Genomic DNA, 22,941 nt, shown 5'->3' with positions numbered 1-22,941 from the left:
CTGGACCAGACCAACGACCTGGTCTCGGCGGACATGAGTTTCCGGGAGACCATGTGGCGGGCCTTTGAGAACCCGCACACCTCCACCATGGCGCTGGTCTTCTACTATGTCACCGGCTTCTTCATCGCCGTGTCGGTGCTCGCCAACGTGGTGGAGACGGTCCCGTGCGGCAGCTTGCCGAACCGCGTCAAGGAGGTCTCGTGCGGCGATCGGTACGCGCTGGCCTTCTTCTGCCTGGACACCGCGTGCGTCATGATCTTCACGGTGGAGTACCTGCTGCGCCTCCTCGCCGCGCCGAGCCGCTACAAGTTCGTCAAGAGCGTCATGAGCATCATCGACGTGGTGGCCATCATGCCGTACTACATCGGCCTCGTCATGACGGACAACGAGGACGTGAGCGGGGCCTTCGTCACCCTGCGCGTCTTCAGGGTGTTTCGGATTTTCAAATTCTCGCGGCACTCTGCGGGACTTCGCATCCTGGGCTACACGCTGAAGAGCTGCGCGTCGGAGCTCGGCTTCCTGCTCTTCTCCCTCACCATGGCCATCATCATCTTCGCCACCGTCATGTTCTACGCAGAGAAGGGATCCAGCGCGAGCAAGTTCACCAGCATCCCGGCCGCCTTCTGGTACACCATCGTCACCATGACAACGCTGGGGTAGGTGATGCTGGCTGAGTGATGTGTGTGTGTGTGTGTGTGTGTGTGTGTGTGTGTGTGTGTGTGTGTGTGTGTGTGTGTGTGTGAAGCAGAAGTTCTTGGCTGATCTGAGGTCAGCAGGTGTTGATGGAATAAGTGAACCATTCAAAAGTCCCTTTAGATTTTCTTCGATTTTCATGGAAACAGCTGGAGGGAGAAAGTGTGTCTGAGTGAAACCTTCACAAAGCTTCACGTGACTGTGACGTCACAGAGGGTCACGTGTCTGCGCTGTGGCGTGGTCTCTGTCCGGGTGTTTGGCTGCTCTTTAAAGCTCAGTCCTTTTTGTCCGTTTTCTCCTCATGTTTCTGTGAGAGTTCTGGGTTTCTGGTCTGGTGAGGCCTTCGTGCTCTTCATCGTGCTGAAGTGAGTGAAGCTGAAGTTCTACACACAGGCTCAGCTGTCTGATCAGGACGTCTCACTCCGATTTTATTGATCACAGTGACACAGGTGACGGCTGGCTGAGTGTTTGCTGATGTCATGACCTGCTGTCAGGTGATCCGTCATGGCTGGGTGTTACCTGAGCTCTGTTTACCTTTCAGCTAAGGTCAACTGGTCTCTGTAGTCCATGAGCGTGTCCGAGCACGCAGACTTAAACTGGACTCTGGACTCTTTGGTGAGCCTGTTGAGAGTTTTACATGAAGGCTTTTATTTTGTTGACTTTATTTTGACTTCCTGTCTGTGTTTTTCTTAAACTGGAGAAAATCAAGTTTAGTTTGAAGCTTTATCAGATGATGTTTCTCCTCTTCCTTCCTCATCTTCCTCCTTCTATGAAGACTTAGATGTGTGTGTGTGTGTGTGTGTGTGTGTGTGTGTGTGTGTGTGTGTGTGTGTGTGTGGTCACCTCTCTGTAACCTTCGTCTGCACTGAGCGTGCTCAGTAGAGTAAATCTCTTCAGCTGTAGTTTGATTCAGTTTGAGGATCAAATCTGCATCTGTCAGAGGGAAATAAAATCACAGCGTCTCCTGCTGCTGCTCCTTCTCCTCCTCCTCCTCCTCCTCCTCCTCCTCCTCCTCCTTCTTCTCTCCACTCTCAGTAACATTTCCTGTCAGCTTCTGCTGTTTGTTTCAGCTCAAACATCCACTTTTTTTGACCGTTTATTTCTGTTTCTTTCCGATTCTTTCCATTTCTTTCCGTCTAGCAGTCTTTGCTCTCTCCTGTCATGTTTCTCTGTCCGTGGTGCTGAAACTGAGCTTCCATCTTCAAACCGTTTTAGCTGTTTCAGCCTGTATAAATGAATTATTTTGAGAGGCGATGGATTTTTTCCATCAATAATCTTTAAACGTGTTCGTAAATATTGATAAATGTTTCTGATGTGAACTGAACGAACGTTTTCTGTCCGCTGAGCCTCTTCTTCTTTTTGTTTGGACATTTATTTGGACTGTTGGATGAACTGTTCCTCGTCTTCAAAGTGTCTCCATGTTTCCTCCTCATCCTCAAACAAACAAACAAACAAACAAACAAACAAACAGAGCTGCTGATCCAATCAAATCTCTCGTTTTTTACGTCAAACACGACGATGGTGCCTAAGATGAGTTTCAGGTGATTCAGAGTTCAGGATGAAGAACAGGCAGAACGTTTGTTCACGCTCGTCTTCTGTTTGCTGATTGGCTGAACTGCAAACAGCTGATTTCCTGATGGACACGAAGAGTCAAGCTGTTTTCTGCAGGTGTGACGTGTTCAGTGACAGTGAGAGAGGCTTAGTTACACAGAGTAAACACACACACACACACACACACACCTGCTGCTCTAACCAAACACACAGGTTATGTAATCACGCTTCACCGTGACGACGTCCCAGCATGCACCTGGCTCGGCAGCTCTGCCTGATGAGGGTCGCGTGTTATCTTCATGTGTCAACATCATTACAAAAACATTCAAAGAGGAAAACATCAAATGATTTTACAGCAAAAATCAGTGAAACCATTAAAACAGCTGATCAATCATTTCATCATTGATTCAGTAAACTGTTCAATTTCTAAGAAAACATCAGATTTGATAAACTCTTCATGTTTTGTTCTGTAAAGGGACTGAAGCGGTCAGATAAACACAGTACAAGTACTCAAGTGGAAGTACCTCAGATGTACTGAAGTACAGTTCTTCAGTACATGTACTGAGTACTGCATTCAGTACTGCATTTTCTGTTTGATCACAGTAAAAACCTCCTCCACCTCCTCCTGCTCCTCCATGGTCATTGAGGTGGTCATAGTCACACCTGTGTGTGCGTGCGTACGTGCGTGCGTGCGTGCGTGCGTGCGTGTGTGTGTGTGTGTGTTCTCTTGTTGCAGCTCAGTGACCTGGACAAACACACATGTATTATTCAGTCACATGACCTGGAGAGATCAGAGTGAGTGAAAATCACACGTTTTTCAGACTGAAGGTCGCTCCTCTTCCTCCTCAGCACCAACACCGTCGCTCCTCTTCCTCCTCAGCACCAACACCGTCGCTCCTCTTCCTCCTCACCATGTTCACAGCTGAAGAGCTGCTGTCAGGACGAGCCATCAGACTGTCATCTCACTGATATGTCGGTTCAGACCAGACCGGCAGCTCTTCAGAGTAAACCGCCTCGAGGGTCTTTTATTTTGCTGTCCACAGTCAACAGGAAGTGACAAATAGGCGTGACTTCCTGTGTGACCTCCAGGCTGCTGCAGTTCAAGGAGGTGATTCTGAAGCCTGGCAGGACAGTGAATCGATCACAGATAAGAGGCCCTGATGGAGGTCTGGGGCTGCAGGTCTGGACCCTCTCTCCTCAGGCTGTCCTCTCTCCTCAGGATGTCCTCAGTCTTCAGGCTGTCCTCTCTCTTCAGGCTGTCCTCACTCTCTCTCTGTCCTCCCTCCTCAGGCTGTCCTCACTCCTCAGGATGTCCTCACTCTCTCTCTGTCCTCCCTCCTCAGGCAGTCCTCTCCTCAGGATGTCCTCAGTCTTCAGGCCGTCCTCACTCTCTCTCTGTCCTCCCTCCTCAGGCTGTCCTCACTCCTCAGGCCGTCCTCACTCTCTCTCTGTCCTCCCTCCTCAGGCTGTCCTCACTCCTCAGGCCGTCCTCACTCTCTCTCTGTCCTCCCTCCTCAGGCAGTCCTCACTCCTCAGGATGTCCTCAGTCTTCAGGCTGTCCTCTCTCTTCAGGCTGTCCTCACTCTCTCTCTGTCCTCCCTCCTCAGGCTGTCCTCACTCCTCAGGCTGTCCTCACTCTCTCTCTGTCCTCCCTCCTCAGGCTGTCCTCTCTCTTCAGGCCGTCCTCACTCTCTCTCTGTCCTCCCTCCTCAGGCTGTCCTCACTCCTCAGGCCGTCCTCACTCTCTCTCTGTCCTCCCTCCTCAGGCAGTCCTCTCCTCAGGATGTCCTCAGTCTTCAGGCTGTCTTCTCTCCTCAGGCTGTCCTCTCTCTTCAGGCCGTCCTCACTCTCTCTCTGTCCTCCCTCCTCAGGCTGTCCTCACTCCTCAGGCCGTCCTCACTCTCTCTCTGTCCTCCTGACTGTCTTCCTCTCTCTGTGGGATGATACGCCGTTAATGCTGCTAATTAAATTAATGCATTAGCTGCTGAGAACACACACGCGGACTCTCTCCGTGTGTCGAGTGATTCTTTTTAATGGGCTCTGTAATGAAGCCTCCTCAGAGGAGCAGCCGAGCAGAAAAGATGGCGTCGTGTCATCGAAGAGAGCGCGCCTCGTCCCAAAACGCTGCTCCTGTTTAATTTGGAAATGACCGTTTTAATGACGCTCGGAGCGACTCGCTGCCAGAGTCCCGACGATCTCTGGATGCCAGACCATCAGCGGAGAGAAGAGGAGGAGGCTGATGAAGATCAAGTGTGAGGATTTACATATTTGGAGAGTGATGAGGCTTTTCCCAAAACTCTGAGCCTGACAGGAAGATGAACGGCGGCGCGCTGAGTGACAGTCGCAGGCCGGTGGAGGCTGAGTCCCTGCTGAGGTGAAGAAGATGGAACACGACCGCTCTGATCTGATCCAGGCTGAGCAGCAGACGGTACCAGTTCAGATAGAAACTCATCTGAAGGTATTATTTATCACTGACAGGACACGTGGGGGGGTGTTAAGTTTTGGGGGGGGCTCCGGAATGACGTCATTGCTCAGTTTTTCTTTGAGTCTCTTTTTAGTCCAATCAGGTTGAAACGTTCACGAAGACTCTGGCGGATCAGGGACTCTGTGGTGTTGTGCTCAATCCCCCCCCCCCCCCCTCCTCCTCCTCCATCATCACTCAGTCACTCTGGAGGTTTAACTCCATCCTCTCTCCCCCCTCCTCTCCCTCCTCTCCTTTGTGACGAGTCAGCCAAAAGCAGCTGAGAAACAATTTAGTCGAGGTTTCGTCTTTAGACACCAAAATGAAATAATAGTCAGAGTGTCGGAGCTCATTGATCCGGAGCTGGCTGTGAATATCAATGGCAGACAGATAAATACACTGCTGCACAGCTGCAGCTCACACACACACACACACACACACACACACTCACACACACACTCTGGTTCAGCTGCAGGAAGAAGACCTCCTTTTATTAAAGGAACACAGCAGCAGCTTCACTGAGAGGAGATAAAGACGCCCCGGAGAGTCTGAGCTCACTCTTTCCTCTCCCTCATTTCTCTCAGCTGATTTCAGATCAGCTGCCGTCAGCAGAACAAAGTGGAGACGTGCTGGATGTCCATCTGACACACGTCCCGCCGCCGCTGACGGATGAAGGCGTGATGCTGCAGTTCAGGTCGAGGAGAAACTGAGGAGAACAAACAGGTTCTGTTCAGTTTGTCCTCCTTCACATGCTCCTTTCACGTCCATCTGTCTGTGTCCTCCGTCCTCCGTCCTCTGTCCTCCGTCCTCCGTCCTCCGTCCTCTTGTGCTTCAGCCTCTGGCAGGGACAGAGCAGCAGGTGTCACTCAGGTGTTGTTGCACCTTTCGAGGAGCTGGGGCCCCCGGGGGCCTCACCTGCTGCTGTGCACTGCTGTGATCTCTGAGTGCCGGATCAGGATCAGGTTTCCTCTCCACAGGCTCACTGTGACCTGATCTGCGCTCAGTGAACCACGAGTGGATCCGCAGATCGCCTGTCTGCACCTGCGGGACATGTGACCCTGTGGCCCCGCCCCTGAGTCACACCTGGAGCTCCAAACAAAAATAAACAAAAACTGATGAGCATCAAAACTGAAGATGTTGATTCAAACAGTGGATTATTTTACTCTTCGTTTTTATCTGCTAGCTTAACGTGCTCAGGTGTCCAGGTGTCCAGGTGTCCAGATGTCCAGGTGTCCAGGTGTCCAGATCTGGCGAGAGTGTCCTGCTGAGACAGAGACAGGTCTCAGACAAGTTGATCTGTTCCTGACCTTGGTCTGAAAATGACCTTTGATGACGTGCGCTCTGTTAAAATGGGTCCAGTATTTACTTTGACTCAGAGCTCAGGTTCTCTCATCACACACACACACACACACACACACACACACACATTAAGCTTGTATGATGTCTGGTTCAATGTAGTTCAGGTGTTTCGCTCCACCCCTCACCTGTCAGGTCACCTGTCAGGTCTCTGCAGGTGATTCAGACATTTGATCTGAAGCTGCTGCTGTTGGTTTGTCACGCTCAGACACATGTGGAGACACAGCATGATCACATGACCTCATGTCTCACACACACACACACACACACACACACACACGGATCAGTGAGCGGCGTGTCGTCCTGATGTAATGACTCAACAGCCAGAGACCAGCAGATAAAGACGAAGGTTTGCCCACAAACAGGCAGAGGACAGGGCACCAGGCAGGTGAGCAGGGGGGCGGGGCAGGCAGGTGATGGGGGGGGGGGGGCTGAAGTCACAGGAGAGCTCAGTTTTAAAAAACATGACTTTGGTGACCTCACCACGCCAGAGACTTTCGTGTTTTCGTCTGGACGGGGGGGGCAAAGACGCCCACGTTCACTTCCTGATTGGGTCTCACCAGTCACAGTGCTTCCCTCCCTGATTCGTCAGCTCCCGTCACATGACCCTTTAAAGCGATGTCAGCCTGTGTTCATCGATGAGCCGTGCAGTGCAGCTACATACAGGACAGACAGTTCTGGAGACGATCTGCTTCCTGTTTACGCCGTCGTGCACGTGCCCAGTGTGCATGATGGGTCATGTGACGTGTTTTTCAGGTGTGTTAACGTGGTTTTTAGGTGAGACTCCAGACGATCTTTGAGACGGAGCTGAAGGCTGGTCTGGACACAGGTTGTCTTCAGCTGCGCAGTGAGACGGAGACGTTGTTAAACGCCCGTTTGGACGTGGACGCTTCCGTCTGCTCCACCTTCACTGGACTGATAACAAGAAGACCCAATCAGAGAGCTCCTCCAGCGCAGCAGCTGCAGCCGGTTCGTGTGTTGGTCTCCGCTCGCTCCTGCTGTCTTCTTCATATTAGTTGGAGTTTCACAGTTAAAGCTGCTCGAACGACTCATTCTGTTTGTTTCACAGATTAAAAACGCCTCGATGTCTCCCAGAGGACCGAAAAACACAATAAAACTCAATAAGAGCGTTTTAGGAGAACTTCCAGTGTTTGATGGATGTCCTCTGAGAAGACGTTCAGCATGTTTTCTCTTCTTTATGATGTTTTCTCATTAAGGCAGAAACTCCCTCGACACACGATGTGAATCCATTAACAGCGTCGTCGCTGCAGCTCGCGAAGCAGGAAACACATTAACTGCTAATATGCTAACGTGGCTATCAATCAAAACACAATGATAACGCTAAACAGGAAGCTAACGAGACTCAAACAGCTCCAACTGTCACAGCACGGCTGACGCGTCCACCACCACCACAGCCCTCAGGAACTACCCCACCTGCCCCACCACCACCACAGCCCTCAGGAACTACCCCACCTGCCCCACCACCACCACAGCCCTCAGGAACTACCCCACCTGCCCCACCACCACCACAGCCCTCAGGAACTACCCCACCTGCCCCACCACCACCTTCACCACCACCACAACCCTCAGGAACTACCCCACCTGCCCCACCACCACCTCCACCTCCACCTCCACCCGGCACCAGGATGGAGAGAAGAACTGGCAATAACACAACATGATGTGTGTGTATGTGTGTGTGTGTGTGTGTGTGTGTGTGTGTGTGTGTGTGTGTGTGTGTATGTGTGTGTGTGTGTGTGCGCGTGTGATGTTTATCTGAATAGTCTGAATGAAGCTAAAAATACAAAAGCAGCTGCTTCTGTTTATGACTGCAGAGCTGCAGACACACACACACACACACACACACACACACACACACACAGCAGAGCCTTTACATACTGGACTTATATATTTATAGAAATATATATTACCTGACAGGAGATGAAGTACACATACAGTACGCAGTGTTTCTGTCTTACAGTCGTTACATCAATTAAATGAGATTTTCTCTCAATTCTATTTGTTTTTCTTCACACATGAAACTGAAGTCGAGCTCAGTGTCGACAGAACAAATCAAAGAAATACTGCTCTGATCCAGTCTGGCTCTGTTGGACCTGGTCTGATCCAGTCTGGCTCTGTTGGACCTGCTCTGATCCAGTCTGGCTCTGTTGGACCTGCTCTGATCCAGTCTGGCTCTGTTGGACCTGGTCTGATCCAGGTTCTGGAGATCCGGCTCTCTTCGTCTCTGTTGGTTTGGATCCTCTCAGGTGATCTCGCTCGTGATTGGCCGTGGGTCGGTGTGTTTTGGTTCGTCTCTCATGTGGTTTTAATTTGTGAAAACTTTCTGTTGTGTTTGCTGACTGAGTGGTTTTCCCTCCTGATTCGTTGAAAGCTGAGACCTTCATCCTGTTCATCATCAGTGTTAACAGGTCGTTACATCACCTGACAGCTGGGTGTTATATCACCCATCCGTCCCTGAGGGTAATTACAGCAGCAGGTGTGGAGCCGAGAGGAGAAACTCACCTTGTTTCTACGGAACGCCAGGATAGAGTCACACACACACACACACACACACACACACACACACACACACCTGACTGACGGTTGTATAAAACCACGATAACTCCTGACAGCTGTTACCTGTGAACACCTGCCCGACGCTCTTTGTCTGCTGTGGGGAACAAATCCGCTGACAACACATTTCATGTTTATCTGTTTACCTGGAAACTGCAGAAGAAGAAGTGACTCATTAACACCAGTGCTGACAAACACACCGTGTCCCAGTTAGACTCTGTTCCACGTGTCCTGCGTTCGTACTGGGAGAACTGGTCGGTAACCTCCTCCCCCCGTACCAACACAGCTGACATGAAGGAGGTTCTACATGGTTCTTGTCATCATTTGGGTGGCTGAAGGGGTCCTGCAGGTGGTTCTGGTGCTAATTTAGGAGGTTCTAGTGACCATTGAGGAGGATCTCATGGTCAGTGGGGGGGTTCTAATGGTGCTGTCCTTATAGCTGTTGAGGTGGCCCCAGTAGATCTTTGTGTCTTTAGAGGGGTCTAGTGTCATTGTGGTTTTGGTGGTTCTTAGGGTCATTAAGACGGTCCAATGGTTGTGGTTGTTGTGGTTATTGAAGAGGTTCTTGGGTTCTTTTAGGTGCTTTTGTGTCCTGTAGGAGTCACTAAGTAGGTTCTAGGGGTTCTTTGTGATGTTATAGAGGTCATGTACTTGTTGCAGGTGGTCCAGAGGTTAAGTAGGCGGTTCTTATGGTTCTGGTTCTGGTGGTTGTAGTGGTCTGCAGGTAGTTTTTCTAGCCCTGGACGTTCTAGTCATTGAGGCTGTAAAGCCATCAGGAAGGTTCTAAGCATCCTGTAGGATGTTTTCGATGTCTTTTTGTGGTTTTTGTGGTCATTGACAGGTTTTCATCCATTAACAAGAAAAACAAAGTGTGAGAACGGTCGAAGAAGAGCTGAAGATGAAGGAGTGCGGCCTCTTCATCTCACCTCCCCTCCTGGTTTTCAGTGTGAATCAATAGAAGCTCTCAGACGAATCATCGCTGACGATCTGTGGAGCCTCGTGTTGTTGGTCAGAGGAACATCAGAACATGAAGCTGTTCTCGCTCTCATTATGGCGTGAACACAAAGCGCTGAGCGGCGCCGTGAGCGGCGTTCAGCCTGCGTCTGCTTGTTTAATGCATGTTAATGTTGTTGTGGACGTGATGGACGACGTGCTCTGCGCCGCTCTTTGTTTTTCATTGTTCTCTGGGTTTGGTATCGATCCCCCTCCTCTAATGTACCGATCCCTTTAATGTGCTGCAGGAGGGACATCAACGCTTTGTTTCTATGGCAACAAACAGGACGGCGGTTTGAGTCCCACAGTGACTCTGTCTGTCTGTCCTGCGCTCGGTCTGTAGTCAGACCAGTTCACTGTGCAGAGCACCGGCCTGAAATCTGCCCGACGACGTCATCCAGCTTCAATACGGACGAAGTAAGAGGGTAATTAATGATAAACGAAGGGTTCTGTTAATGAGTTTCTAATTGATTTACCAAACAACATGGACAACAGAGACAGAGACAGACATGAGGAAGGTAAGAAAAGATGAAGGCTCTTCTTCCTCTGCAACTTTAAAACATGAACATCATTAAAAAAGAAAACATAGAAGAAGAGGAGACGCCATGAACACCAGCAGTGTTTCAGGAAGTCAACGGAAAGAAAAATTCACCAAATAATTGACTCACACACACACACACACACGCACACACGCATACACGCACACACACACACACACACACACACACACACTCTGTGGATTAGGTGATGCTATCAGGACGAAGGTGTAGCGCCGACGCTCACCTTGGGGAGAACATTATTATGGAGATAAAGACACAAAGTGATCTGCAGTGTCCTCCTCCGTCCTTCCATCCTCCCCCTCCGTCCTCACCTCCACCGGCGGGACGGCGTGACCGCCAAACAGCAAAGCTCTCTGGGAAAAACACGGAGGTGAGAAGTGAGGGATTGAGGTTTGGAGGAGACGAGAGTTTGAGAGGAAACGGGGAAGCGTCTGATTGGACGACGAGGTCACGTGATAAAAGATGAAGGATGAAGTGAATCTGAGGGATCAGGGCGTCCTGATCTTCATCGTCCTCCTCAGCCTCCAGTCAAATCCTCCACCAATCACAGCTTTGAAGTGTCAGAGATCAAAGCTGCTCAGCAGGATGTGAGAGATCCGTCTCACAGGTACAGAACTCACCTGCTGCAGGTCACATGATGCGCACACACACACACACACACACACACACACACACACACACACACACACACACACCACGTGTTTGTTCAGAGGCTCAGGTGAGGACCAGCAGATGATGTTTGGTACTCAGTCCACACATGGACGTGGTCTTCCTCCCTGTCTTCCTCCTCATCTTCCTGATGATGATGAAGATGCTCCTCTCAGTCCTGGCTCAGTCTCTGATTGGCTGTCTCCATCCACATGTCAACACCTGGCTGTGGGTCACATGTCCCCTATAGGTGAATGTGGATCAGGACTGAGAGACGAGTCTGAGACAGACCAGGTCTGGACCAGGTTTCCGTCTCCTCTCAGGCTGCCCTGCTCAAAGGCAGCGGCAGAGAGTTTAACCGCCCCGTTGATGTTGAGGAACAATCTGAATTTCCTGTTTGGACGAGTCGTCCTCAGAGGACGCTGCCTTTGTCTCTGTCCAACACGTGTGTGTCCGTCAGGTCCACCTGTGTCACCGTTCAGTTGAATGAAGCACACCTCAGAGGCGTCTGTCTCAGCCCTCCAGGTGTGTCCAGGTGTGATCAGACTTCCTCCAGGTGTGATCAGATGGATCTGATCTTTTACTGCACTGACGAGCTTCTTTCACCTGGACACAGGTCACCTTTAATAACAGGTGTGAACAGAATCATCACACCTTCTGTCTCCATGGAAACATGATGTGTGAAACCAGGTGTCACGTGTCCGTGTTGTTGTACCCGTTGTCGTGTGTGTGTGTGTGTGTGTGTGTGTGTGTGTGTGTGTGTGTGTGTGTGTGTGTGTGTGTGCGCGCGCGCAGCAGAGCATGAACTGTGAACGCTTCGCTCTGCTGTATCGCCACGGTGACCAGATGGTGCTGCTTGGAGACCATCGCCAAGGTGACCTGTGAGCTGTGGGGGCGTGGCCTGAGCGAGACGACCTTCATCAAACACACAAACGTCTGTGACCTGGTCCTGGTCCAGACCTGAACCTGAACCTGGTTCAGTTTCATGTTTCAGCTGCTCCTCGTGAGGAGAACATGGAAGAGGTCTGTGTTCCATTCTTCATCAGCTGACTGAAGAAGAAGAAGAGGAGGAGGAAGAAGAAGAAGTCGAAGAAGAAGAAGTCGAAGAAGAAGAAGAAGAAGAAGAAGAAGTTGAAGAAGAAGAAGAAGAAGAAGAAGAAGAAGAAGAGCTCCTTTTGTAGTTTGGAGGATGTAAAATGATGAAACAGTCAAACCTTTATGGAAGATCATTTCTGCCCAGAAAAAATGAAGTAAATGCTAAAATAAAAACACTTGAGGCGCCCGGACGTTGAAGTATTAGTATAAGTATTAAGTATTAGTATTTGAAGTATTAGGTACTAAATAAAGTTCTGAGTTTTAGTTGATGGTTTTTCACATAAATAGTTGAAAATTCTGAGATTTGAAGTTCTCGTGATGAAATAGTGATTATTAAGGCCCACCTCCTGCTGGGGGGTCTGGACTCACCTGAGGCCAGGTGTGAGCGACACTCGTCACAGGTGGAGTCGACTCCTCCTCTGTTCACAGCTGGTTTCTCTACTTTTAGCCTCCATCACTCCTCCTGCAGACCATCTGTCCATCTGTGTCCTCTGCTGTCCTCTGCTGTCCTCTGCTGTCCTCTGCTGTCCTGCAGTGTCCCTCTTCGCTCAGGTGGAGGTGAGCGGTTGAGCGGAGGAGCTGGTCCTCCTCTGTTCATGTGTTCATTCAGTGTCCTCACTGCAGCGAATGACAGCTGGATGTCAGCATGAAGGAGTGAATCTGTCAGCATGAACGTGGAGAACATGAGATAAGATAAGATAAGATAAGATAAGATAAGATAAGATAAGATAAGATAAGATAAGATGAGATATAACAGGATGTAATGAGTCCGGCTGCTCTCTGAGGCTCCTGCACGTCGTGACCTTTGACCCTCATTAGTGTGAGAACAAATTGTCTCTGACAGCAGATTTAATGTTGATGATCAGGTCTTACTGCAGGAGTCAGCAGAGCCAGAGGGACACGGGGGGAGGAGGAGGAGGAGGAGGAGGAGCAGGAGGAGGAGCAGGAGGGGGAGAGGAGGAGGAGGAGCAGGAGGGGGAGAGGAGGAGGAGGAGGAGGAGGAAACAGGCAAATTGAGGAGAAAATCTGGATTAAAACTGTTTCTTCAAGCTTTGATCAGGTTTTATTTTCTGTCGTCATCAGACTGAAACCTGAAGTCAAAGTACACTAACAAGAAGTACTCACTACACATTAATATCACTGAAAACGAAGTACTCAGTACTTTGAGTATGTAAGAAATACTACATGATTGTGTGTCCTCATGAAATGAATTAGAGCGTGAATGAGAACATTTAGACACAGTGGAATGTAACAAAGTACATTTACTCAAGTACTCCACTAAAGTAGGATTTGAGGTACTTGTACTTCACTGGAGTATTTTGAGACAGTGATTTGAATGAAGGTGTTTGTGATGACGTTGAGCCTCACTGCGTTTCCGTCACTCTGTCAAACTGACCCGGGGTCAGACGATCACATGACCTCAGAAACGTCACAGCTAACGAGCCAATCAGGACGTGACGTGTTGATGAATGAGCGTTTGACCGTGTGGACGATTGACATGAATGGACCATGAAGACTCTCAGCTGATCCGATCATATTTGTATTGATGAACCGCTGAGGTGTGATTAGTCTGCTGGTCGGGCAGATCAATGAAAACGGGTCACATGATCAAAAACCAGTTAACGCTCTTTCATTTCCTCCTCAGCACTGGATGTGTGTTGATCAATGACAGTGATGTGTTTTATTTAAATCTTTTGGCCCTGAAGGGTTTTTGTTTTTTTTTGTTTTTTGCAGATCCACCATGAAGAATCTCGAACAGCAGATTTCTGAGGTTTATTGGAAACTTTGTAGGTTTTAAGGTGGTTCTTTTATATTTAACGCTGCGCTGTCAGAAAGTGTTTCCAGATGTTGATTTAGTCTCTGCTCGCTGCGTGTTTGATCTCAGACGGACTTCCTGTTCTCACCTCTGATCCACAGAAGCTTCTGCAGCCTGAACACAGAGAACATGAATAAATGATGCTGCAGAGAAAAGAAAGTTTGCACTTTTTTAAAGAAACTTTTCTCGCTGAAAACACACCAAACCTCCGTTTTACTGCTCCGAAGAGTTGTTGTCAAATCGATCACAGCTGCTCTGCTGGTGAAATGATCAGAGTCAGTTCTGCACAGAAATAATGAGCTGAAGTTTACTTTTATGTACTTCACTGTATTTGGTCTTTGATGTAATCCCGCCGTGCGGCTGCATTAAACATACATGAAAGACGTACAGTACATCAAATGTGTGTACAAGAAAACATAAAAACTCATTTCAAGCCTAAAAATATGAGAGCGTTTGTCATTATCGCACACATTCACGGCTCAGACTCATTTCCTGTCTGCTGCTCTTTCAAAGTAAAAGAAAAACAACCTGCTAACTGCAGTTTCAGCCCAAACCGGCAAATAAATCATCTGATGTCGAAGCTCAGGTGTTTGTCTTCTTCATGGTTTTCTGAGGGGACGAAGAAGAACAGCTGGTCGTTATTTTACTGGGATCCATTTGCAGAAAAGGAATCTGATGATCATAATTCTGTTTTCACTGTAAAATCACCTGAAAACAAAGAAAACAAAGTTCACTTCAGTCGTTTTTAGCTTTAGTTTCTTTTCTGACCTCCTGCAGTTTAACGTGATGTGGAAATCAGAAAGAGGCTCAGTCCTGGTTGGATTCAGTATCTGTGGCAGACAGACAACACACACACACACACACAGACACACACACACACAGACACACACACACACGCACGCACACACACACACACCCACACACACACACACACACACACACACACACACACACACACAGACACACACACACACACGCACACACACACACACGCACACACACACACACACACACAGACACACACACACACACACACACACACACACACACACACACAGACGCACACACACACGCACGCACACACACACACACACACACGCACACACACACACACACACACACACACACACAGACACACACACACACACAGACACACACACACACAGACACACACACACGCACGCACACACACACACACACACACACACACACACAGACACACACACACACACAGACACACACACACACAGACACACACACACGCACGCACACACACACACACACACACACACACACACACAGACACACACACACGCACGCACACACACACACACACACAGACACACACACACACAGACACACACACGCACGCACACACACACACACACACACACACACACACACACACACACACACACAGACACACACACACACACACGCACGCACACACACACACACACACACACACACACACACACACACCCTTCAGGCAGCTAAGCTGAATTTCCCTCCTCACTCAGATGATAAAGAGCTCAATAAGATGAAGATAAATGAAGTGGGTCAGTGAGCTGCAGCAGACTGAGATAAAACCAAACAAAGAACAAAGACGAGATTCTTCTTCTGTGGTTCCTCCTGAGCTTTCTTCCACTTTGAAGTGTTTGGTTTGTTTCCATCCAGCCTGGACGGACGGCGGCCGTCTGAACAGGAACACGTGGTGAAACCTCCTTCAGTCAGATGTGTGGACGTGTCTGTTTCTGTCTCTGTGATGAAAACTGAACCAAATGAAGTTTGTCAGAAATAACCACCTGCTCACAGGAGCAGGGGGCACCGAGGGGGTTTCCACGGCGACAGCAGCATCCCTCAGGCTCACCATGGTGATTACCTGAAAAGACAATCAGCCTTCACGTCGTCGGCCCGGATTAGAAAGAGAACGCCGTTAAAGAACGCAGAACGTGGAGAAGAAGACGGGGAGGCGATGAGAAAGCTGCAGGTGTCCTCCTGCCTGGAGACGCTGCCGTCTGTCCTCACAGCAGCACACAGGCGCTCCGTGGCAGCCCCATGCAGTCAGAGGCTGATCTGAGGACAGCTCCCTCCGTGCTTTTGTGTGTTCAAGGCTGGAGAGAAGCCACCTGACACACGAGGAGCAACACTGAACAGAGGTCCTTGATCAGGCCTTGAATACGTTTTCAAGGCACTGAAGGAAGTCTGGAAAAGGTCTTTGAAGGCCTTCTGTAGCTCAGGTTGAAGAGGTTCTAATGATGTTCCAGGGGTCCTTGAAGGGGCTTCCTCCCAAGGCAGGAGGTTTTAGGAGAACATGGAGGTCCTCGAGGATGCTGCGAAGGTTCCTTCAGGACGTTCCTTCAGCCTGAGGAATGTTTTCAGGTCTGGACCAGGTTCCACTGTTGACACATATCTTTGAAGTAGGCGGAGGGTTGCTCAAGGTTTGGGGTTCTTTTTTGAGGCTCGTGGAGTTTGTGGAGAACTTTGGAGGTTCCAGTGTTCTACTGAGAGATCTTTAACGAGGTCTCCCTGCAAGTGTGTCTTAACGTGAGACCTCTATGAGCAGAACGTGAATGTTTGACTCTCAGATGAAAACAGAATATGAAGCCTGTCGTAAAGTTTAGTTTACTGTTTGTAGTAATTATGTCTTTCATGAAGTCTTTATTTCCAAACCTGATGAAATCATGGCAGAAACAGAAAGAACAGACACTGATCACATGGAAATATGACTGTCTGCACAGCAGGAAGTCTTCTTTGGATCATGTGACTTATGATGGTTGTAGTTGTTGACAGACTTTCTGTTTACACTGATTTACGTCAGGAGTCTTAGCTTCCAATATGGCGGCAGCAGCCAATGACGTGTCTCCACATCCACATCTATGGACCTTTTCTAATTTCCACACACTTCCTCCATCTCCACAGACGTTATCATGTGATCACTGATGACTCAAAGGTAGTGAAATACCAAAGAGACCGAGCGGAGGAGAAAACGTTTGGGCAGGAAGCTGTTAAAGAAGGAGCTGCTGATGAACCTGCAGGAGCCTCCGTCTCCTGCTGCTCCTCATGAAGACAGACGGTGAAGACGAAGCATTGACACGTGTTCGTCCTCCCGCTGAGTCGAGTCCCAGCAGCTCATTGTTCACGTCAAGCTGTCACACCGACGCTGATAAAAGCCTGAATGTTGTGTGCGTGTGCCCCTCAGGACCGCCGCAGACAGCTGATCACTGGACAGGTTGTTCTACCTGCTGGTTCACACCTGAGGCTTCGCTCTGCGCTGACAGAACAGCATCAGTCCTGTTTCACTCTTTCCTCCTTCTCTCAGCTCAAACAAACAGTTTCCACTCTCTCAGTCCAAATGACGGTAAATAATACATCAGCAGCAGCTGGGACTGTTCCCGATCAACAACCACCGGCTCTGTGTATTTACTGGAAACACTACATTTTCCAATAACGCTCTCAAAGCTGCCATCTGGCTCTGTGTATAAACTGGAACCATCCATTCTCTAAAGCTCCTGAATTAGCCAGTGGAAAGAGGAACCAACAGGAAGCAGCGGAGGCCAGAGACGATGTTAGACTGGTTACCGTGTGACAGCTCGATGATGATGATGATGATGATGAAGGAAACGCATCATGATGAGTTAATGACTGATGTCAGGACATATTGACGTGCCAACATTCAGAACGTGCAGCATCGTCGCGCTGGAAAAGCGGTGAACACGAGCGAGCCCAGCGGGTTTCCATCCACGCTGACGGAGCTGACTAACTCCTGGAACTGAATCACGGCTGCAGACGTTTGTGGTGTTCGAGGGTTTCTGTCCTCACTGAAAGAGGCTTTATTCTACCTCTGTTCATCTTTTCTTTGAGCTGTTGTCTTCAGTCCATGTTCATGTCATCATGTGTTCATCACAGATAAATTACCCAGCATCCCGCGCTGTCGCCACATGACAGAGCAAGCGTGTGTTTCTGGTTTGATGGATTCTGGCTTCCTGTTGAGGGCGAGGAGATAACGAGCCTGAAACACATAAACATGCGTGATTAAACATGTTCATGCTAACGTATGCTAATCGCACACGCAGCAGATACACGACTATAAATAAACCGCAGTGAGGATCGGAGCTCGGATTGAAGCAGCGCTGACGACGAAGCGTCAGACATCAGCTGCTAAACACGAAGCCAGCGCTTCTACACGAACACACACCTGATCCCAGAACGTCCACCAGCTGTGACGCTCGGCTGGATCTGGTGTTTGATGACTTTAACGCTAAAACGATCGAAAATTTGCTTCATATTTTTGGATCCATCTGGTTTAAGAGTCGTCAACGCTTCAGGAAGTGATGTTGAAACAGGCTCTCGGTGTTTTAAAATCAGCTGCTGACCCGGAGTCAGCCTGAGCTCAGAGCTGATGTTGTGATGATGGATGGAGCGTTTTTCTCATAAAATCCAGTTTTTCATATTAAAATCCACTTATCACAGCTTCCTCTGCTGCTCTGTTTATTGTTGCACATCCCGCTGAAGCGCTGACACGATGACGGAGAGCTTTCATGAGCGTGAGGATTACGAGCTGCAGGTGTTCAGCGCCGCGAACGCCACATTTAGGACGTGATCAGCAGGCCCTGATCGTCCGTCAGACGGATCGCTGGCCTGGAGGCGTTGTGATGTTTCTTTAACGGGACAGAAAGCTGCTGCTGAATCAGGTTGAAATGATTTATTGTCTCATCGTTTTTCATGGTTCAAACCAAACAGAAGCTAAATCCTCGCCGTCGCTGTTGTTGTGGTGTCAGCTAGTTGCCGTCACAGCGTTCTGCTGCTGATTCAGAAATCATCAATCGGCGGTGGGCGGACGCTCGCCGTCCTCTTCTTCTGCTGTCTGCAGATGAACGGAGGGCGGATGTTGAGCTGCTGCAGGCTGACGTTCAGGGGCGGAGGGGGAGCTGCCGGCCTGCAGCCTGAGGGAAGCTCCAGCCTCGCACGCCACGAGCGCTGCTGCTCAGAGCCGCCGGAGGAAACTGAAGCTCCTTTCACTAAAAACTGATCGATCGGGCTCGAGTCCATGAGACCAGATTTGCTGCGAAGAGTCAGCTCAGCGTTCGAGCCGCTGAATCGAACGTGTGAACACAGCAGCCCGATGGTACGAGCGCTCACTGCATACAAACCGTAGAACCACAGTCATCCACGTCGGCCTGCTCTGTCCTGCTGCTTCACGGTCGCCCTGAAACACTTGGACACAAACATGGCGTTGTTTGGTGACCTCTGTCCAGCAGCCGTTCGTGGTGTCTCCTTCTCGTCGCTTTGGCTTCCTCGTTCACCTCAAACTGAAGACAACACGTTCACGTTTGACAGAAGCGACACCGAGCGTCAAACAATGAAACGCTTCCTGCTCTGAACACACACACGACTACCTGTGTGTGCGCTTGTTGTACGGAAGCCCTGAACGGCCACGATTCAAACATTTCACTTCCTTCCAGGAGCAGGTCCGTCGTGACGCGGCAGCCGGGTTTGGCTGGATTTCAGCCTCCTGGTGAACTCCTCGCCTCCTCCTCACTGCAGCCTTCTGCACCACTTTGACCTCCTGAAGCCTCTTTCTCATAATTATTTATCAGAGTAAGTGTTCCTCCAGCGGCCACGTGTTGTGTCTCTTCTCTCATTAGTTCATCAGTTTAGTGGAGACAGATGAGTCCCATCAGGTGGTTTTTACTGCACCTCATTCAGCCGCTTTAATGAAACTCTGCAGCGCTCACCTCTGATTGGCTGCTCCTCTTCAACCTGCTCCTGTTTCTGTCCACTCGCCTTTAATGTCCAACTTGTTCTCAAACACTTTATTTGCACATCCAGCAGTTAAAGAACAACGTGATGATGGATGTGGAGTCTGTGTGTGTCTCCTGATGGACATCGGTCCAGTCTTCTGTCTCTTTCAGCTCTGTCTTTGGCCTCCTCCGGCTCCCGGGGGAAATATCTGCTAAATGCGTGCAGAGACGACGGATGTGTGACCGACACTGTAGGGGGCGCTGTGGATGAATCCACAAAGAGGCTCTGCAGGGAGATCTGAAAGTGGGAGCGAACATGATTCAGTCTTCAGTGGAAACATTCAGGCCAGTCGTCAGTAATTATCGTGTTTTCAGAGACGGAGCGTCGTAAATTTGAGCTCTGCTGATGAACCTTGCGGCTTTCCGTCCACGCTGCTTCACTTTCAGACTCACATGGATGCAGAAATCCTCTGCGAGTGTTAGATGTTCTGATATGGAGCCGTCACATTAACAGAGACCTCGCAGCACAGCACAGCTAATCTCCTCGCTCTCTAATAGCCCCATGATGAGGCGCCGCGCTGTCATTGGCTGACTTAAGTCTTGATAAATAGCAGCGCTGCTGCCGAGACGTTAATCTGGTGCTGCTGAAAGCCTCGTCGCCTCTTCATCTCATCCTCCCTCCTCCTCCTCTTCTTTGATTTCTGACAGGGGTCACGGTCGAGGCTCAGAGAAGAATAATAGGCTGAGGAGTCACATGATTTTAACGTGTGATGAGATGATTTGTAGACTTCAGCTCTGAGGGAACCAAGGAGATCTCCACCATTCAAGACCTGATATTTATCACCTGAAGAGCATTTCAAACATTTCTTTGTGGTTTTGACGTGAACTCGAGGTTAAAGCAGTGTGTCCTCTTCCTGAGTGGATCAGGTGAGATGGACGACTGTTCTGAGCAGACTTGGACAGACCAGCAGGGTTTCCGTCCCACAGGGACTCCTGCTCAGTCGTCCCTCCGTCGTCTGAAGGCTGGAAGACGTTGAAAAGGCTTCACTTCACATTCAGAGTCTAAAGAACGTGAAACACCTGTTTAATATTGATCGATTCTCCCTTTGCTGAAATGAAAAAGTGATTAAGAGTTTTTCATGTTGACATCTTTGCTGGACGTCTTGAGTCGAGTCAGCTGATGTGAGTGAATGTTCGGGACAGTTTTCAGCTGAACAATGAAACAGTCACAAAGAAAATCTGCATTTTCATTCCTCCCTGTGACTGTTTTCCTCCTCAGGTGAACACAGTCGCTCAGAATAAGCAGCAGAGACGTCATCTGTTCACATTTAAAGGTTCCTGGAATTCAATCAAAGTTTTGTGTTTTTGGCCCAGATTGGCTCAAAGAATCGGTTTGTGCTTGTTGGGAAGTGATCAGACGCCTTAAATGGAGCAGCGCGGTTTTTGGAGTCTTTGGGGACACAAACAACATAACTGGACAAAACTCTGCAAATTAGCGCTAACAGCTCTTAGCATAGCAGCAGACTCCAAACCATCGCGTGTCTCTTGGCGGCTAATTAAGAAGCTGAATGTTCACCTGTGATGATTCTGCATCATTTCCTCTCCTGAGAGGAACTCTGAGCTTCTTATAAGGAGGGAAGGAGGTGATGTGATTGGCTGTAACGTTAGAGCTGACGAGGTTAAGAGAGTCCAGTTTCAGCAGCATCAGATCATAAACCCTCGGCCGCCGCGGTGCTGATGCCGGGTCAGTTTAATATTCGACACAACGCTGATGTGAGTCTCCTCTGTCAACACTGAAGCTCTTCAGGACGAACTGGCACGCTCAGAAACCACATCTCCCAGAAGGCCGAGCCATTATGTGATTAAAGGGAGCTGAGGCCGAGCCAGCTGATCCTGATTCACGGTTCAGCTGTAATTTAACCCGCAGAGCTGATTCAATTATTCACATCACATCTTCAGGCGAGGGCACGTCGATATGCGCCGCGCCGTGTTCTACACGTGCTCCGAGCGCTCTGCTGCTGCGCTGCGTTGCTTCACGTTTCAGGTACGTTAAGGTGGTCACAGGGCAGGAAACAGCTGTGTCTGGTTCTCAGGATGAACTCGGACTCGAGGCTTCGCTGCAGTTTCATCGATGACGCTTCTCTGATGCCGCTGTTGGTTCTCCAGGTCGTCCGCGTTGATTTTCCAGGTTCTTCAGTCATGAAGTGACTCTGGGTCCAGGACAGAGCTGTGGGCTGCAGCTTTCTCCCCCCAGTACTGCCCAGTATAAACTCTGCTCAGGTGAGCGTACGTACGTTCCCATTCCCTGCTTTTCGTCAGGTGGATTCAGACTGAAGGTTTCTCCGGCCAGCGCCACACATTGACGTTCCAGCTCAGCTCGTAGCAAGGAAACAGTTAGCATTCTGGCTAGCAGGGTTCAGCGGCCTGTTGTTTGGGTCGTCAGCAGGTTTTGTTCCCACATGTCTGCAGCAGTGTGTCAGAAGAGAAAAGTAAATCAGGAGCTAAATGCAGACGAGCTTTCAGTCCCACTGAGGCGCTCATTCAGCCGATCGGCAGACCGAACCCTGACCGGCGAGTTCTTCGAACGGCCGCTGACACTGAGTGAACGTCTTTGTCAAAGTTCTTCTTGCAAACACAAACACGACCACAAGTTCTGCTCTTCAAATGAATACGTCTGTCAGGTGATTGGTCGAGCCGGAAGTGAGCGTCAGCCCAAAACTTAAAGGAAGGAAAACGACTCCATTTACAGGGCGGAGAAAGGTGTGTGTGTGTGTGTGTGTGTGTGTGTGTGTGTGTCCTTCCTTCTTCTGGAAGCTGAACAGTTAAAGTAAATGTGAATATGAGCTCATGCAAATGAAGTCAGATATAGATTGGATGAGGGACAGAGGGAATCAATGCATGCATGAGTGAGTGTGTGTGTGTGTGTGTGTGTGTGTGTGTGTGTGTGTGCGCACATATCAGCAGCCTGCATGTGTGTATCCTCCGTGTTTAATTAACTCCATCACCCCCGAGTATTTCTATTCATGCCTCTGGTACAGTTACTCACATTACACATGTGTGTGTACACACACACACACACACACACACACACACACAGAAACACACACATTGTTTCATCCTCTGTGTTTTATAAAGTCGGTAAAGCTGAGCCTCGATGCTGCTGCAGATCACTCCAGCTTCTTGGTTTAGTTTGGATTGAAGAGATCTGGAGAACCTGGAGAACCTGGAGAACCTGGAGCTTGGCTGAACTGATGACTCACACCTGAGAAGGTGCAGACGGTGGAGGACATGTAGGAAGATGCATCGTGCAGTATGTCAGAGCCGCAGTACAGTGGAGTACGATGCAGTAGAACTGCAGTAGTGTGAGTACAGTGTGTACATGGACTCACACACCGATGGCTCAGCCTCTGGAGCAGGTCTGGGTTCAGGATCTTGGATCAAGGATACTTCAGC

General features: G+C 49.4%; 1 protein-coding gene across 2 annotated transcripts in view; it reads left to right on the top strand.

The window, feature by feature from the left end:
• Positions 1 to 22,941, top strand: part of kcnd2 (potassium voltage-gated channel, Shal-related subfamily, member 2) — a 43,587-nt gene that overhangs the window by 1,124 nt on the left and 19,522 nt on the right. For both annotated transcript variants that reach the window (XM_076721646.1, XM_076721645.1), the window contains exon 1: positions 1 to 656. This exon is cut by the window's left edge and continues 1,124 nt beyond it. In XM_076721646.1, coding sequence (XP_076577761.1) covers positions 1 to 656 — 656 coding nt within the window. The remainder of the gene's footprint in view (positions 657 to 22,941) is intronic.

The sequence above is a fragment of the Chaetodon auriga genome, chromosome 22 (assembly GCF_051107435.1).
Source record: "Chaetodon auriga isolate fChaAug3 chromosome 22, fChaAug3.hap1, whole genome shotgun sequence".
Classification (NCBI taxonomy): Eukaryota; Metazoa; Chordata; class Actinopteri; order Chaetodontiformes; family Chaetodontidae; genus Chaetodon; species Chaetodon auriga.
This window is presented reverse-complemented; position numbering and strand designations above follow the sequence as displayed.